The sequence below is a fragment of the Quercus robur genome, chromosome 2 (genome assembly GCF_932294415.1).
Source record: "Quercus robur chromosome 2, dhQueRobu3.1, whole genome shotgun sequence".
Classification (NCBI taxonomy): Eukaryota; Viridiplantae; Streptophyta; class Magnoliopsida; order Fagales; family Fagaceae; genus Quercus; species Quercus robur.
The window spans coordinates 87,580,849-87,599,756 of record NC_065535.1 but is presented as its reverse complement, the minus strand read 5'-3'; the positions used below and the strand labels follow the sequence as shown (position 1 = coordinate 87,599,756).

The following is an 18,908-nucleotide window of genomic DNA, read 5'->3' as shown; positions in this document are numbered from 1 at the left end:
CATTCCTATTGAAACACTGCCAAATTACTGTCTCACATCACTTAAATCAATCTAAAGACCATGAAATTCTTAAGAGAAAAGCCCTTCATTTCAACCTAAAAAACCAATCTTTATCCATAAAATTCACCAAAATCATTATGTTCTACAACCCACATCAAATGAATCTTTTGGCTGAATAGTAAAAAATGAAGTTTATTTGTGATATGAGTACTGTTCAAACTTATTTGAGGAAACGAGGAAAACTTATTTGAGGAAACGAGGAAAGAAGCGAATTGCGGCAACACCATTGCTGAAATTCTGAGAAAAAGTAGAGAGAGGAGAGAGAAATGATGTGATGGATATGAGAGAGAGAAAAATGAATTTTGGCAATGCTATTGCCAAAAAAAGAAGAAGAAAAGAATTGTGGCTATTAAATTGCCGAAATTGGAGGATTAAAAAAGAAAAGAAAATTGAACTGTGGCAAGAGTAATGCTACGACCACACTATTTTACCATATTTTTTACAAACTGTTGTTATGACCAATTTCTTACTGGTTCTCATTAGGGCCCACTAATAATATCGCTTTTTTATTTATAAATAATTACTCATCATATCAACAGTTTATAAAAGTTTTTGTAAAAAAATTTGTATTCTTGCATTTTGCCAAAAGTGGATGATTTAAAAAAATAAAAAATAAAAACTCAATTGTGGCAATTGAATTGCCGAAATTGAAGGAGTAAAAAAAAAACACCTTGATTGTGGTAAGATTAATGCTACAACCACACTTTTGGAGTAAAATTACATAGATACACACTTTTAGTCATCCAAAAGTGTGGCTGTAGCATTAATCTTACCACAATCCTTTTTTTCTTACTCCTCCAATTTCTGCAATTCAATTGCCACAATTGAGTTATTTTATTTTATTTTTATTTATTTAAATATTCCCCTTTTGACAAAATGTTAGAGATACAAACTTTTTTACAAAAACTATCATAAACTGTTGATGTGATGAATAATTATTGGTAAATAAAAAAGTGATATTATTGGTGAGCCCTAATGAGAACCAGTAAGAAATTGGTCATAACAATAGTTTGTAAAAAATATGGCAAAATAATGTGTGGCTGTAGCATTACTCTTGCCACAGTTCAGTTTTCTTTTTTTCTTTTTTTTTTAATCCTCCAATTTCAGCAATTCAATTGCCACAATTCAATTTTACTTATTTATTTATTTATCTTTGGCAATATCATTACTGAAATTCATTTTTCTCTCTCCCACATCCGTCACATCATTTCTCTCTTCTCTCCTACTTTTTCTTAGAATTTTGGCAATAGTGTTGCTGAAATTTACTTCTCTCTTCATTTTACTAAATAAGTTTGAACAGTACCCATATCACAAATAAACTTTATTTTTTACAATATTTAACCAAAAGACTCCACATCAAACACCTAGTTCATTGAGGTACATTTTTCCATCAAGTAGCATTCCAACATTGAGTATAGGCAAAGCAGAATCCCTCCATGAAAAGTCGTGAGGAAGGCTCATGAGTCAACGATTTAGGAGGTGAACATGGAGATAATCAAAGATTTTGTTTATTAGAGTGACAAAATGATGAAGAATTACCTTAATACTCATGAGAGGAGACCTGCATTCAGGTAAGAAATCATATCCCATTATGTTGTAAGTAGTGTGATAGGATTTAATTTTGAGTGCTCTTTATTGAATTAGATTTTTTTTCATTTCGAGCAATAATAATAGATAATTCTATAAGTTTGTGACAAGTTTAAACTCTAAACATAAAAATAACACAAGACCTTTTTTTTTGTCCATTGGGCTTTGGCCTTTGGGTATGGGCTTATATGATGATCAAATACCTATTGACTTATGAGAAAATATAAAAAAAGAAAAAAGAAAATGATAAACAAAAACACAACACAAATTCGTTTTGGGCTAACCCATCGCATGAGTAGTGAACGTCATTGCATGATTGTAGTTAGCCCATTACTTGGGCCCAACTTTATTCTAACTTTCTAATTTTTATTAGTTGAAAATAAAGACTTGAATTTTAACTACGCCAAAATAAGTGGTAATTTCCTTCCCAAAAAAAAAAAAAAAAAAAAAAAAAAAAAAAAACCAAAATAAACACTTGAATTTTGATCTTGTGCCTTTTAAAGATTGAAATTATAATTTTATTATTATTTGAGATATTGTAATAGAAATTGTAGTTTTCAATTTCATATCCGATTCTAATTTTGCGTAACAAATAGTTTTTAAAAAATTGCATAAAAAATCAAGTGCCTACTTGATTCAATGAGCTTAAATGATTAATATAAGGCTAAATCATACATTACAAACTTTAAATTTATCTAAAATTTGATTTAGTTTTCTAACTTTCCTTTCATCCAATTCACTCATTTAAATTTAAATTTTATTAAATTTAGTCCTCCATTAGTCTTTCCTTTAAAGTTTAAAGCATGTATTTGGCAAAATGAAACAAGCTTGGATTGAATAAACTTGAAAATTATATAACTTAATTGAATGAAATTGAAATTAGAGTACTAATTAAATTTTGGTCAAACTTAAAGAATAGAAAATAAAAGACCTGGATTGGGGCTTTAGCCCATGATTCGGTCCGGGCAACCTGGGCCTGTGTTTAGAAATCCTAATAAATCCCACTATTAACAACTTTATTAATGTGATAGTTTAAAAGAAAGCTAAACCAAATAGACGAGATTGGTTCTCAATCCTTGTCTTAGGCTTGGTTTTGGCTGCTAGGGATTTCCACGGTAAGAAAATATTCAAACATTTATGAATTCTCTCTAAAAATTAGGAAGGGGATAGAGGCACTCGGAATTAAAGTTTTTTTTTTTTTTTTTTTTTAAATGTCACGTTTACAATATTTTTACAAATTTTTTTATACACTATAATAAAAGACAAAGAATGTTCCTATATATATATAAACAATTATATCTTATGTAAACCTCATGAACATTATCGTAGGCTTCACCTGTTATGCATTATGCCTTAAACCATTAGCAAAACTTTTTAAAGACTAAAACAGTAGAATTACCAAATGAATGTATATGCCAATTGGGGACGTTTTTGTTGAGAAATTGAAAATTAGATAACTTAATTGAACAAAAGTGAAATTAGAGTAGTGAATTTAATTTTGGTCAAAGTTAAAAGGATAAAAAAAAAAAAAAAAAAAAAGCCCGGATTGGGCCTTTAGCCCAAAGATTCGGTTCGGGCAACCCGGGTGGGTCTGGAAACCTGGAATTCCCAATAAATCAATCCCACTATTAACAGCTTCAGTTCAAATAATAACTGAACCCAACCAAATAGAGGAGATTGGTTCTCGATCCTTGTCTTAGGCTGCTGCTACTGATTTCCACGGTAAGAAAATTCATTCATACCAGTACAGTACATGTTGGGGCTTACAGTAGCGTAGCTCTGCTAGTACTACTTTTGTTTACGGGGTTTTTAACTAGTACGAATTGTGCAGATGAGCCTTGTGAGCGATTCTCCGGTGAACTCCTCCAGCAGCGACGACTTCGCCGCGTTTCTTGATGATGCTCTCGATTCCGGCGATTCTTCCCAATCCTCACCGGACGACGACGACGACGAAGACAACGACAAGAACAATCACAATGACCCGGAAGCCCAACTTCCCAATGACCTTGATACCCAAAGCCAAAGGTTAGTTAAGGTTTAAGCTTTTCGATTCAAAAATTAAGGGTTTCTTCTAGTTGTAACTTGTAAAACTTAAATTCATTTCCTTTAATTGCTTTTATTTAGGTTCCCCAAATTTTAAATTTAACTGTGTGCTTGAATTAACAATTAGATTCAACTATGTGATTTATTGACCAATGCAAAACAACACCTTAGGAATTGTACCCGAGTTTTACTTTTTACCTTTTCTTGAAAAAGTTGTAATCTTTGGTAGCTAATTGAATTGTATGTATTTAATGTTGTTCTGTTCTTCGTTAGTTTAACTATCCTTTCTCTTTGCTGAGGTAGTTGGTAACTAAATCGTAATTGTTTGATACCCATTTCACATTCTCTCATTTTCTGATTTTTTTTTTTTTTTTTTTTGTTTGTGAGTCTCATTGTTCAGTTATAACTTATTTTTGAACTCCAACCTATGCGTTAACCTGCAGGGTAAAAAGGCGCAAAGTGGCGGAGGAGTTAGAAAACATAGAGGAACTTCAAGCGTCAACTTCACAATCATCCTTCGAACAAACATTAGGTAAATATTTCTGAGTTAGAGTATCCCTCTCATTGTGGTGCTTACAGTTCATTTAGTAATAACTTTTTTTTTTTTTGGATAAATCAGTAAGCTTTTGTTGAGCCAAACAAATCCAGTACAACAGATTACACTTATTCCCCAATTATTCTGCTCTCTCCAACTAAGTTTCTGCAAAACATGGATTTTAATTCCCAAATAACAGCACAGAACCCTTTTTAGAATGGAATCACTACCTGATCCCCTACTTGTTTAGTAATTTTTGTTGGACCAAAATAATAATTTTTTGTTGTTATTTGAAAATTTTGAAAGCACTCCTTTTGTGGAGCCCACACATTGAAATCTCAATCAAATTTTGTTCTTATATCTGTTCTAAAGCCTAATTAGAATTGCTATTCCTAAATTCTAACGAGCTTTAATTTTAGAAAAAAAGGCTTGATGTCATCCTACTGGCAACAAATACTCTAATGATGAAGTTTTTTATTTTATTTTATTTTTTTATTTATTTTTATTTTGTTATTCAAATATTTTCTTCAAAACATGGCCAATGAGTTCTAACTCAAACATTACTTCCTTCTTCCATAAGAATGGGTGGAGGGTGAGATTGTTGGTTTAAAATTCATTGTATGCATTGTGTCGCTTACCAATACAAATAATCAGGTAAAAATGCCTTGACACCTCTTGAACTCTAAGGTAGTGGCAATTACACCCCTTGAACTTTTATTTTAGTCAATTTACTCCATAAACTTCAAAGATGTGCCAAATGCCAAATAGATACTTTTGTCACTTTGCCATTAAAACTAACAGTCCATTCACTGTGAAAGGAAAAAAAACCTGGGCAGCCGATTGAGAGGGAGAGAAAGTTGGGGTTTAGTTTTTTGAGAGAAAGAAACCCGACAGATCTCTTCTTCTTTGTATGTTTGATAGTGCCCACAAACCCCACAAGCTTAGATCAAAAAACAATGAAGGCCCATATTAGATAACGGGGAATAAAGCCTAAACCAATAAGGAATTCAACAAAAATAAGTGAAAAATCAGTGCTTGCCTAAGTCAGCAAAGAGAGGATGAGAGAGAGAGTGGTACGACCAAGCTTCTTCTTTGTTCTCATTCTCTGATCAGATTCTAGAGTTGGATTTGTTATTTTGCTATCAGGGGTGCCACAGGGTTGCCCTTGTTTAGGCAGTACAGTTAGTGAGCTAAGATATCCTCTCTCTTTCTAAAAACTGAACCTAGTTTCTCTCTCCCTCTCAATTGGTTGCTTTGGTGATTTTTTTCTTTTGCGTGTACGTGAGTGGACTGTTAGTTTATTTAACGGTAGAGTGACAGAAGAATCTGTTTGGCATATGTGTGAAGTTTAATAAGTAAATTGACTAAAATAAAAGTTCAAGGGGTATAATGATCAATACCTTAAAGTTTAGAGGGTGTTTGGCCATTTTTTCCAAAATAAGCATTTACATATCTACATACTATACACACATACATGTGTGTGTATGTATTTGAATATGCCTATGTGTGTGTGTTTGGAAGTGCAGTGCATGAAAATTTTTTATCGATCCTGATGCCAGGGGCAATTGCCCCCAATTGGTGTCTTGTGTATAGGGAGAGAATCTTATTTATCTTTCTCCCTATAATCTTGGCTGCACTGAAATAAAGTTGGCTGGTACTTTGTATATAAAATTGGTGGAAGAACAAGACTCCAGTTGCAACACTGCACAGAACTTACTCTTATCTCTCTCTCTCTCTCTTTGTGTGTGTTAGTTTCCTTATAATTTAGATACTCTTTTTGAAAAAACGAAAAATTGGATGTCCATTATTGCAGCTGAATTGAATTATATGTAACATGTTATCTTTTTGCAGAGGCATCCAAAAAGAAGGATGAGTGTACACATCCTGGTTCTTTTGGAGAAATGTGTATACTATGTGGGCAAAGGTTGCAGGCGGAATCTGGTGTGACATTTGGATACATTCACAAGGTATACATTCTTTGAGATCACTATTTGGTGGAAGAATGAATTTTGGTTATCTTTGCTGCATAATGGAAGTTAATATTTATGATACTTCTAAAATTCTCAATTTGTCAAGGCATCATCCACTTCCAATGAGCTGAGACTTGCCTTTCATGAAGAAATGATCCCCTAATATGAAATAAATTTTAAAATTAGAACTGGAGAGATGTCAACAAACTTTGAACTTATAAATCCATTCCTATCCAAGAATAGTAATGCTCTTTATTGGTTTCAAATGGTAATTTGTTTAAGCTTGAACATTATTTGCAGGGACTAAGGCTTCAGAATGATGAAATTGCCAGATTGAGAAACACAGACATGAAGAATTTATTGCGCCATAAGAAGCTTTACTTGGTTCTTGATTTAGATCATACGCTGCTTAATTCTACTGAGCTTAGAGATATGACATCAGAAGAAGAATATTTAAAGAGCCAAACAGATTCTCAGCAAGGTATTTCTGTTACCTTTATATTTGATTTTACTTTGGTAGTGTACTTAACATTTCATATATCATAGTTTTTAGGTATCTTGTAACATCATCATGTTGTAGAGCTTCAACATGAATGATTACCAATTGGTTCTGAATCTGTTGATGAAGTTTTTTGTGCTATATTTGAGTGCTTTCAATTTGTCAATGGGAAGTTAGAATTTCTAACCGAGGGTATGTAAAAATTTCAAAGAAATGAAAAGGATTTAGTTTATTGCTTATGCAGTTTTATGTCGTAAAATCACCATAGCCATGAATCACCTGGAAGTTTTGAGGAATTTGCTGAGGGAAGATTTTCCTGCAGAATGTCATGGCCCTTGTGGACTTGAATTTAAGCACTGCCTTTTGTTATTCACCTTTTTGCACTTCTTTTTGCTCTCACCTCCCTTTTTTTAAAGAAAGCATGGCAGGATTTATATGTAATGCTTAAGGAAAGCTTAAATACGTACCTATAAAAAAAAAGGCAAGCTTAAATACAGTCTTTATTTATCATATCGCCATGAGAGTTTTGGTATTTAGGGGGAAAATTTTGTATCATGGTATTAATTTTGCATGGATATGTCATATGTGGTAGTAACATAGAACATTTAGCACCCATCACTTAAAAAGAATATTTATTTAAGAATAATGCCTTCCTAACTGTTTGAATCCCTGTTCCCTATAGGCCTTGCAAACTAAATAGAGGCTGTTATCAATTTGATTGATTATCAAGTTGGCTTTTGCTTTCACTTTACCTGCTCTGCTGCAGAAGATGTGTATTTATTCTTTTTGAAAATAATTACTCCCTTTGTCCCAAATTATTGGTCCTCTATTCCATTTTGGGATGTCTCAAAATGTACTTATCTTTGAAAAGTCTATAAATAAAATTCTAACTTACCCTTTACTTTATTTAAAAAGTCAATCCATTCTTTCTCTAGATTTTAAATTAACGAGGGTAATCTTGGAAAGTTTTACATTTTTAATTAAATGATGTTCCCTTAAAAAGTTGGATTTTCTAAACAAGACCAATAATTTGGGACGGAGGTAGTTTTATCTAATTCTTTTGGTTTTTGTTGCACTGTCTTTTCTTTGACATTCTGGGCATTTGAGTGATGCTGTGCTTGTGGCCTTATGGTGTTCAAAAATTATGAAATGGACAGATGTCTCAAAAGGCAACCTTTTCATGTTGACCTATATGCATATGATGACGAAGCTAAGGCCCTTTGCTCGCACATTTTTAAAAGAAGTAAGTGAAATGTTTGAGATGTACATTTACACAATGGGTGATCGGGCCTATGCATTGGAAATGGCTAAGCTGCTTGATCCTCAAAGAGAGTACTTCAGTTCTAGAGTGATTTCACGTGATGATGGCACCCAGAAACATCAAAAGGGTCTTGATATTGTGCTTGGGCAAGAAAGTGCTGTTCTGATTCTTGATGATACAGAACATGTAGGTACATTTGTGATCAGCTGAATATCTTTGCTTAACCAATTTATTTTCACTTTAATCTGATAGTATTTGTAATACAATAATATTTTCATCTTACTGTTTCACCCACAAAAAGAGGAAGTCCTTTCAACATTATGAGTCCTCTTATTTGTAGGGAAGAGAGTCAGATTACAGAAAAGGGCAATTTCAACATTATTTGGAGCATGTAGTAGTTCCATTATCTAACACTGTGGTTGGATGGGATGATTATTGGAGGGATGGAAAATGGGTGGAGAGAAAAGTGGGGAGAAAATGGTATTTGGGGTTGTTTGGTATATAGGAGAAAAAGGAGGTTATTTTGGTGGGACTAAGAGTTTTCTCCCTAGGCGCAACAAAACATAATCTCCTTGTATCGGGGAGAAATTGGAGAGAAAAGGGGAACAACTGATTTGGACGAAAATGTCCTCACCACAATGTTCCTTCTATATATATATTATGATAAATGCTCTTTTTTATTTATTTATTATTATTTATTTATTTATGACTAACTTCCTTTTTTTGGTTTGTTTTTGTCTTTTTATTCTGATACTTCTCATTCTTTTTTTTTTTGTTCATCCGTTTTTTCTTTTTTAATGAAGTGCCCATCCATACACAGTTTTTTAATAAAAACATAATGTGTTTTATTTTTTATTTTTTTATTTTATAAATATAATAGGGTCATGAGAGTATATTTATACAATCTACATTTTTTATTCTCTCATTTATCTTCTCAACAAAACAAAAGATTTTTTCATCCCTCCACTATTCCACTCCCATGAGGAGAAGCTAAATCTTTTCTATGCCCCCACTTTTTCGTCCCAAAGTTTGGTTGGCGGTGAAAAAGTGAGGGATAGAAGAGATTTAGTTTTCCCTCATGTGTGTTTGGTTGGGGGTGAAAAATTGGAGGGATGAAAAACTCTTTTGTTCGGTTGAGAAGAAAAATGAAAAGATAAAAAATATTGTTTGGATAAATTTACTCTCATGCCCGTATTACATAATTTTTTTTTTTTTAAATTATAAGGAAAAAAAAAAAAAACACAGTTGGGGTAAAAAAAAGTAAAAACCCAACATTTAACTTAAAAGAGAAAAAGAAGAAGAAGAAGCAACCTATCAACAGTGGGGGAGGAACAGGGGGTAGATGGGTAAATTCCCATCAAACCCCCTCTCATCTCCTCAATTTGGGGGATTGGATTTTGGTGGGCCCAGAAAACAGCCGGTCCTCACCAAAATCCCCTCCCAACCAAACACCCCTCCCACCAAAAATCTCTCCTAATTTCTCCTCCTCCTTTTCCTTCCTCCAAAAGCACCCCAACCAAACATACACTAAGGTTCTTTTGTAGTTTTCATAAATTTTGTCTTTGTAGACATAAAAGCTTAAATTTGGAAGACTTGCACCTTACATAATGGTGACAAAGACTCTTTTTCCTATTAAAGAATTGCTTACTTTACTAAGAAATTTCAATAAAGTGTATCATGGCACCTCATTACTTATACTACCAGAGCTAGATTTGTTGTTGTTGTTTATAGTCAATGCTACATCATTATAGAAATCAGCTGTTAGAGGATTTTAAGGGGTTGAATAGTGGTCCTTTTACATCAATGAGGTAGTATGTTTTAGTTGTAGAGGTCCTGAGAGCAATGGTTGGAGAGAATGCTGAAGTTCAGAAAGCCAACCTCAATATGCAGAATTTTGGCACAGTGGAGCACTCAAATTGAATCAGAGAGATTTTGTGGTCACAATTGTTTAGTGGAATTTTTGCTATGAGGTGTTGCACCATAATACGTCTATTTGCAGTGAAAGGCAAGTAAGTCACCTGTATGATGTTTGTCACTGTATGGGTGCAGTCTCTTTAAAATCAAATTCATTTTACTTGGGTTACTAGGTGTAAAAGGGTAATGGATACAGTTAGTCATGAACTGGTGAGAAATTAAGAGTAGATCAAGATGCAGGAGCTTAGCTTTAGATGATATGTATCATTGAATTTATGTGTCCAGGTTTTGGCCTGCATTGGAACTATGGTACCCCAAATGGATTAGATATTAAATTGTATGAGTATTGAGTCCCACATCGGGAATGTTCTAGGTCAATTTGGCTATGTAAGCAATTACAAGAAGCCCAATTATAATTTTACTAGTCATTTTTGGGGTATAACACAGATTTGCAGTCAACCTCATAACATCATTGTATCCCCATTTGGGCCTTGATGAGGGTGGTAGTTATTTAAGTGGGGACATTGTGGTACCCTTAATGGATTAGATTGTGTGAGTGTTGAGTCTCACATGGAGTGTGTGTTGGGTCTATTTGAGCTATAATAACTTGACTAGGTATTTTGAGGTACAATGTAGATGCGGCTATCGCTTACTTGGGTTGTGAAAAGAATGCTCTATGCAGTCATGGTTTGCCTATCGTGCTATCATTTACTTTTGGTGAACATGTTTGAAGTGGTAATTTCAAACACTGCCAAGGCCTTGTAACTCAATTGGTTGGTACTTCCTAACGTTTCCAATTGAAACATCTAGGGTTTATATCCCTCCACCCCCAATTATTGAATTATCAAAAAACATATAGACTACGAAGTTAAAAAGGAATGAGCTAGAACTCAAAGTTTGAATTTGAAAGAAAAGGTGCCATTGTAGTTTGCATCTTTGTTTGCTCATGTTGTCTGTCATAAAACAGCAGAGTACAGGAATGTGGTTTTCTACTCAGCTGATCTGACTGATGCTCATGTCTTCAAGATAATACCAATTAGTATAGGACAACTCCTTGTGTTTCCAACAAAGACATCTAGGGTTCAAAGATCCCCACCCCCAACTATTGATGTATATAAAAAAAAAAAAAAAAAAATAGTACAGAGTTATGTTGATGTTGCAGGTTTTGTAATCAGATGAAACATGTTGGATTTGGAATCAAGAACTTCCCAAAAGTTGTGAAGTCCTTGTCAAGTGATCTAATATATCCTGTGCATGAATTCAGCAAGCTGTCTGGCATTTTTTGAAAATCACACAAATTTTTCTATTTTGGATTTGCCAATTCCTGCCTTATAAAACGAAGATTTTTTCCAGGAAATCCCCAACGAAAAATACACACTATTCTTTCTTTTTGTTACTTCTTTTTAAAGCCAAATTTTATTTTATTCAATAACAGTTAAACCTTGCCTCCAATTAGAAATCATAAAAATAAAAGAAGCTGTTGAAGAGAAATTTTTTTTTTTTTTTGATAAATAAGCTGTTGAAGAGAAATTTGAAACTATATCTTAGTAACAGTTAAAACTTGCCTCCAATTAGAAATCATAAAAATAAATGGAGCTGTTTCAAGCAGTTTCTCCTGGTGTATATGGAAGCACCTTGTATAACCATATAAATCTGTCTGAAGCTGTTGAAGGGAAATTTGAAAGTATAACTTACTACCAGCTTGCATGTGGTTCATTCTTTTATGTGTATATTTCTTTTTGTTGATAATGTGTACTTGTTCCTGCTTAAGATAAAGGTGCATAATTATACCTGTTGTTTGTTCAGATTCATTTCCATGGCCTTTGAACTTGCAATTTATCTTATAGGTTTTTGAGGCAGCAATCATCCTGTTACCATAAGCTTGATGGAAATGTTTTGCATTATTGTAGGCATGGACAAAGCACAAGGAGAATTTGATATTAATGGAAAGATACCTTTTCTTCGCTTCAAGTTGTCGTCAATTTGGCTTCAATTGTAAATCTCTTTCTGAATTGAAGAGTGATGAAAGTGACACTGATGGAGCACTTGCAACTGTTCTTGAAGTTCTCAAGCAAATCCATAAAATGTTCTTTGATGTATGTCCCTCTTTGTTTCTCTTTATTGATATTAGTTGTTAAATTTGTTGTGTGATAAATTCTTATGTAGTGGAGCCTTCTTGCAGGAACTTAAGGACAATCTAGTTGATAGAGATGTGAGGCAGGTAATTTTTTTCTTGACAACTGAAACATGACCAGTTTATTATTCTAAGCATGGTTTCGATTGTCCGATCTTTTGTTGTCCACACCTGGTCCTTGGTGGCAAGAACCTCTACATGAGTGTAGACCTAACATTCCCGTCACAAGAATGATTATAACTTTGACCCAATGGAACTAGAAAAACTGCATAATAAATGTTTTTTTTGTGTTAAGGTATTAAATATGGCTCATTAGTGTTCTAGATGTTTGTAAACTCTTAATTACCACTACCATCTCTCTCTCTTCCACAATTTGGCATGGGTTCTGGCCTATTGAATGCAACTTAGTCTAAAGTATGCATCCTGCTTTTGTTTCAGATTAGTAGTGAAGATCCACTCTCCGTTAAACATTACATAAGGCAGTCTGATGATTGTTATAAGCCTTGAATGGACACCATGTATTTCTCTTTGTAATCATGAATCAGTTTTTTTTTTTTTTGACTTCAGTAATATATGTTTGTTGATTCCCTCATTCCTTGTGGTTAATTGTTGCCTGTTTTCCTTTTAATTCATCCTGGGAAACTTCGAAAAGAAGTTTTATGGACCCGTTGGTTTTTCTTTACGAAGATTTGTATTAATAAAAGATATTTTGTATGTTGTTTTCTGCAGGTGCTGAAAACCGTTAAGAAGGAAATTCTGAAGGGGTGTAAAATTGTCTTCAGCCGTGTGTTTCCCACCAAATATCAAGCTGAAAATCACCATCTATGGAAGATGGCGGAACAGCTGGGAGCTACTTGTGCGACAGAGCTTGATTCATCTGTGACGCATGTGGTCTCAAATGATGTTGGAACAGAGAAGTCTCGGTGGGCAGTGAAACATAATAAGTTTTTGGTCCTTCCACGGTGGATAGAGGCAGCAAATTATATGTGGCAAAAGAAACCTGAAGAGAACTTTTCTGTCAAACCCAATGAAGAGCCAATAACTCCTGTTTGTAGCAATGCTAACAGCTAACGCTCGGTAATGATACAGCAGTTTGGGAACTTGGGCTACTCTTCAGTATTTTAGGCCATTTCCTTGACTATCTTACTTACTCAGTGCCCAGAAAGGCTAAGGGCTAACCATTTTGTTATAAAACTTTGAATAGTATTTTGCTTCATAGAAAAGCTGGATGCAGGTTTGATGATTTTAAATCACTTAATAGGTTCAAAAAAATTAACTAGTGGTGGACTAATTGGAACAGTGAATGCTGGATCCTGATCTATTCTTGTTGTATATAAACTATCTAGGCGCTGTTTTAGAGAGATTCGAAGTAACTGGGCTTTATATTACTGTTGAGCAGCTACGTTCTTGTTTACAATTGGATGCCAATTGTATTAAGAAGTAATATTTGTTTTTCTTTAACTAATTTTGGACAAACCACACTTTGGTTCTTCCAACAATGTGACTAATTTTAATTTCATCCCTTTACATTTGATTGTGTCAATTTCATTCCTCAAATTATTAATTGTCAATTTTATTCCTCAACTGTTAATTATGTCTTATCTCAAAACAAAAAATGTTAATTATGTCAAATTCGTCTCACCTTTCAAAACAAGGTTAGTTTATCCTTTAGCAAGTCGACTTTTAAGGATAGATTGACTAAAATTTGAAAATTAAGGGATAAAATTGATACAATTAATAGTTGAAAGATCTTGATACAATTACAATATCCATGAAGCTGAAAATATGACAAATGTACAACAATATAATGATAACTTGGCCTTAATTTTTAAGCCCTACTTTTTAATCTATTGTAGGTTAGTGTGATCTTGTGGGTTTTCGTAGATAAGTTCTTGCCTCTTGAAATGTAGTATGGGATAAAATTAGTGACACAACCCAACTCTGCTCGGTAACAAAATAAGAAAAAAAGCTTGGGGGAAAAAAAGCCTTTCTAGGCTGCTTCTGCAACTGCACCTGGTTCCTTTCAAAGCCCAAAATAAATTTCGTAATAAATTATTTAAAATTCTGTAAATAAGATATTACTGGTAATTTTAAAGGACAAAGTTTAAAGCCCAAAACAAAGTTTCTAGGTGCAACTGCACCTGGTTCCTTTCAAAGCCCAAATAAATTCCGTAATAAATTATTTAAAAATCCATAAATAAGATATCACTGGTAATTTTAAAGGACAAAATTTAACTACAAAATTGGTTGTATCATTAAACTACAACTTTATTCAATATATATATATATATATATATATATTTTATTTTATTTTATTGGAGGTGAATTTAATTTGACAAATCCACTATTAGATTACATTTTCATGTTTACAAAATTTCTGAAAAATTAAAGATCAATAGCTATGTTATCAATAAATTATTTAAGTTGCAGTTTTTGTAATTTAAAATTATGCATAAAATATAAACTTATAAATCATATAATAAATAATATCTAATTGATACAAAATTTGATATGTGTATTAAGAACACAAAGAACATATAATTTAATGGTTAGATTTTCAAAATATGTAGTAATATTTATTTTATTGAGTAAGGTTGTAACTTTAGGCTACAATAAATTTTGTAGCTAAATTTTGTCCAATTCTAAATATATTCTATTTAAAATTAAAAGGACAAGTTATATTTTAAGTCTTATATTTTGAGGATGGTTTTAAACTTGGATCTTAGAGTTTTCTAAGTTTTAAATTAAATATCGAAATTTAAGATTGTTATAAATTATTTTTTCTTGAGAAGATTGTTATAAATTAAACCTTATAGTTTGCTAATTTCAAATTCAACCCCACAATTTTCAGGTTTGATTTAGTTTCAGGGTTTTTTTTGTTAGGGTTCACATTGATATGATTTTAAAATGCAGAGTTTTAAAATTAAAACTAATAAAATTATATAGTTCAATATGAAGTCACCCTTAAAGTATAAGATTTACAATGTAATTTGCGCAAATTACTATAACTGGTTACCAATCCAAGACCAGAATATTTGGACTCTATTGAGAAAACAAAGAATTCTCAAGAGTAGGTTGTACTTAAGAAACACATCCTTCTTTTCTTTGGCTGGTTTGAACTCCTACTGTTTTAACATGGATTTTGCAATGGAGAGGAAAGTGATATATATTATGTCAATTTAGAAAATGCCACTAATCAATCTGTTATCTGTCAGATAGTTACAAGTTTTGAGAAAATTATGATGAAAATTTGTTCAGACAACCTTATCTAACAGTCCCCAGAACAATATGGTTTGGAAGAAGAAGAAGAAGAAGAAGACTGGGGTATCAAGAGTAGAGACGTAAAGAATATTTTTCAAAAAAGGGTTTTCCAATTAGGTCAATATAATACTACGAAAGGGACTGGTTACTATAACGGTATAACCCACCAAAGAGACAAGCAAGGTGGGTAGAGGTCTGTATATGAAAAACACTTGGATCGATGCGTATAGGACTGCACTGCATCAGCTTGTCTTAATTTTTTGAGTACTTTGAAAACTCTATTTTGGTGCGCATGCAGCACATGTGCATGCTACTGTGGGAACTCAAGAGGGTGGTCATGACCAAATTCAATCTTCAAACGTAATAATTTAATAGGTATCTTATACAATTCATCTCAATATTACATTAGTGATCTTATATAGGATCGATTTGGTAGTTTGAAACCCATACAATCGTAACAAACCATCATAATGTTGTTTGCAAGGTTAGACTTACTACCCTTCTATGGTAAAAAAAAAAACCTAGTTTTAAAGTGTAAGTGGGTAAAATTTTAGGGAGGAGACGAAACTGCAATAAGGGCTTTAAGGAGGACCAACTAGAGATGGATCTTGGCAAATTTGTCACGCCTTGCTAAGAAAGAGAAAACTCAGTTCGACCATAACCAACCCAGGGGTTGGCTAAGAAGGCTATGATTGTTAAGTAAGTGACCTAGTGGAAGAAGAAGAGAAATGAAAATGACAAAGTAATAGTGCCAAGGATTTCATACCTTAGTCAATGGGATGGAGCTGATTTTATAGAAGTGTGAAGGGCCAGTTTTGCTAGCTGGTTGTCCTCTCAGTTTGGCTGGGGAGATCGACGTGTACAAGGATAAGAGTTTCCAACCTGTTGACTTATGGGACGACAAATGGGATGTTGTTAATAGTATTAGATGTAATGATTTGTTTTGGCGCATAATAAATACTGATATGAGGAGGCTCAGTGGTCACCATTTTTAGGATTATTGTATTGTCCGATTGATCTATGTGATCAACCTAAATAAAGGCCAATAGAACTGATGTGAATGTCCTAATAAACCTTAATTTATTTGGTCTTGTCAAGACTGACCATCCTTTAATTTTACCCGTAAGGGGAAAAAAAAAAATCATTATGCCAACTAGTTAGAAAAGTAATAGGTAGACATCACATTTGACCCTCGTCTCCTACATAAAAGAATACATACTTCAAAACAGCAAAACTCCACTGTATTTTGATTTAAACATTTTTTTTTTCAAAAGTAAAAAAACATAATTTTTGCTGGAGTTTCACCAAGAATCTATAATATATATATAAAATAAAAAATATTTGATATAGGGGTGATAAGCCTAGTGGTATATATCTATGTATATATTGAGCTGGGGGCCCAATCCGAGGACATTAAGTAGTCCGAAGACAGGTAAATACTGTCATAAGAATTCGTGTTAGTGAGTGAGGAGGTGAGGTCTGATCATGATTGTCTAAGAGGGCGATCCGAGGAGGAATGCTTCCTCGGCTGAGTAAAGCCGAGGTCAGAAGGTGCAGTCTGTCATTAAGAGCAACGTTCTGGACAATTCCATAGTTGAGGATAAGTATCAGGAAGAAATAGGACAGAGGCAGGCTATAAAATATCTAAAGGAAAGCTGCTACCACTGCATTGAATGCTTTGCAGTTAAGTCTCTGACCGCATTAATGAGGAAGTGATACCTGAACAGTAGTTTTCAGCTTTATAGCTACTTTCCAAAGACTTCAGAAGGTTCTGATGTGACAAGGATCAATACCAACAATCTAATCTATATATGAAGGGCAGAGATGAAAGGAGGAAGAGAGTATAAAATAGAAAGGAGACCCTAAGAGAAAGGGATCAGAGAATTGAGAGAGAAATTCTGTAGTAATAAGAACTGTACTTGTAATCAACTTCAAAAATTATATACAAGAACTGATCTTCTCGGACTATGCCGATGACAATTTTCTTTAGATAAGACTAGTCTATTTTTATTTTATTGTAATTTGGATCTACTATAATCGTTACCCAACTCATTAGAGCCTAATTTTCCAGCTCACTCTCTTTATAAATTCATTGTATTGGGCTCTTTGGGCCTATATCCTTTTAATTGTTGGGTTTATGACTTAAATTGCGTCCTTACATTTGACTTTTTGTTAACATTAAAATATTTTGCAACATAAACTTTTAAAACCTCACAATTTTATACATAATTATTCTAATATATATTTTTAATTGAATTTAAATTTCATTATATATTTGAACATTTTATTAAAATCTTGGCACATCATATTTTCTTTTAATGGTAAAATATATAGTTTTATATATAAACACAATCATAAAAAATACTTATAAGTAACCATTATTATAAGGACCTGGTCCGAACTTTTAGCCCAACAAATGTATGGACTTAAGCCTAAAGTAACAAATTTGTAGAGAATAGATTGGAAAATTGGGCGTTAGTGAATTAAGTAACCGGCCAATAGATTTTGATGACATAAAAAGAAAGACAATAGACGTTCACTAAAGAAAAAAGTCTCTGGCCAAGTCCGAGGAGACTGATTCTTAAATATTATTCTCAAAACTTTGCTACAAGTCTGATTTTAGATTGCTACAGTGTTTCTTCCATTTTTCTTCTTTTTTTTCCCTATTTTTAGAAGGAGGGTCTCTCACATTATATAGCCTCTTTTGGGCCATCTTGATCTCACACTTGTTGATCATTTGAGCCCTTACTTGAGTACCTGTCCCATCAGACACCCACTTTGGCTTTTTGTGAGTTGCGGTTGCCAATGCAGCACTATTCAGGGGTCTTCTCCAAATAAATGTAGCTAGAAAAGTAGCTGTAGTGCATTCAATACGGTGGTAGTAGCTTTGCCTTAGATATTTTCATGGGGTTTCCTTTTCTCTTGCACGTTTTTGGGGTACGTCTTTGTCACTGAGGCTTCTTGGAAGGTCGTCTTAATCATTAGGATCTGTGTTTGACCTATTCTTAGCCGGTTCGAGGAGACACTCCTCCTCGGACCACCTTTCCCCATCCATGCTCTGTTCGTAAAGTCTAACTCAAACCATTTTGTACTGCTTGCTTGTCTTTGGATTACTTACCTCCTCAGACAAGACTCAAGGCCCAGTATGTGACTTGGGCCCCTAACCCCACAATTATAATTATCAAATTTCATATTTATACTGAAAAAATATATAAAAAAAAAACTTATAACGTATTAAAAGTTTCCCATACGTTGTATTAGTAATCAACTGGTAAAGTTAAAAAAAAAAAAAAATAAAAAAAAAATAAAAAAAAAATAAAAAACTTGTGGTATACTTAAACCATTCAAGTTCGTAGTAGAGTTAAAGATCTATTTTTTATTTTTTGGAAACGTGAATGTCAATGGCTCAAGCTCTACTTTTTAGTACTTAATAACCATATTTAAATGAAAAGAACTAGCTTCACTCCAAAATAAATAAATGAATATATATATATATATATATATATATATAGTCGCAACAGCCAGTTAGTAGGATATTAAAGAATGGATTTAGATTTTTTTTACAATATAGAAATTCTACTATAGCAAAAAATAAATGTATATGTGTGTGAAACTTCTTCTTAGGGACTTAAAAATCTTGATCC

The 18,908-nt window shown here is 33.2% G+C and overlaps 1 protein-coding gene across 2 annotated transcripts; it reads left to right on the top strand.

Annotated features, from left to right (window-relative positions):
• The first annotated feature begins 3,239 nt into the window (after window positions 1-3,239).
• On the top strand, window positions 3,240-13,546 carry LOC126715612 (RNA polymerase II C-terminal domain phosphatase-like 4). 2 transcript variants are annotated; one of them, XM_050416309.1, is made up of 9 exons: window positions 3,240-3,369; window positions 3,479-3,666; window positions 4,134-4,222; window positions 6,077-6,192; window positions 6,496-6,676; window positions 7,852-8,141; window positions 11,780-11,965; window positions 12,052-12,090; window positions 12,733-13,546. In XM_050416309.1, the coding sequence occupies exons 2-9, from the start codon at window positions 3,479-3,481 to the stop codon at window positions 13,072-13,074; spliced, it is 1,431 nt and encodes a 476-aa protein (XP_050272266.1). In that variant the 5' UTR covers window positions 3,240-3,369; the 3' UTR covers window positions 13,075-13,546. The 2 variants fall into 2 exon arrangements, with proteins under 2 accessions (XP_050272266.1, XP_050272265.1); XM_050416308.1 differs by having other exon boundaries at window positions 3,479-3,672.
• Window positions 13,547-18,908: the final 5,362 nt, after the last annotated feature.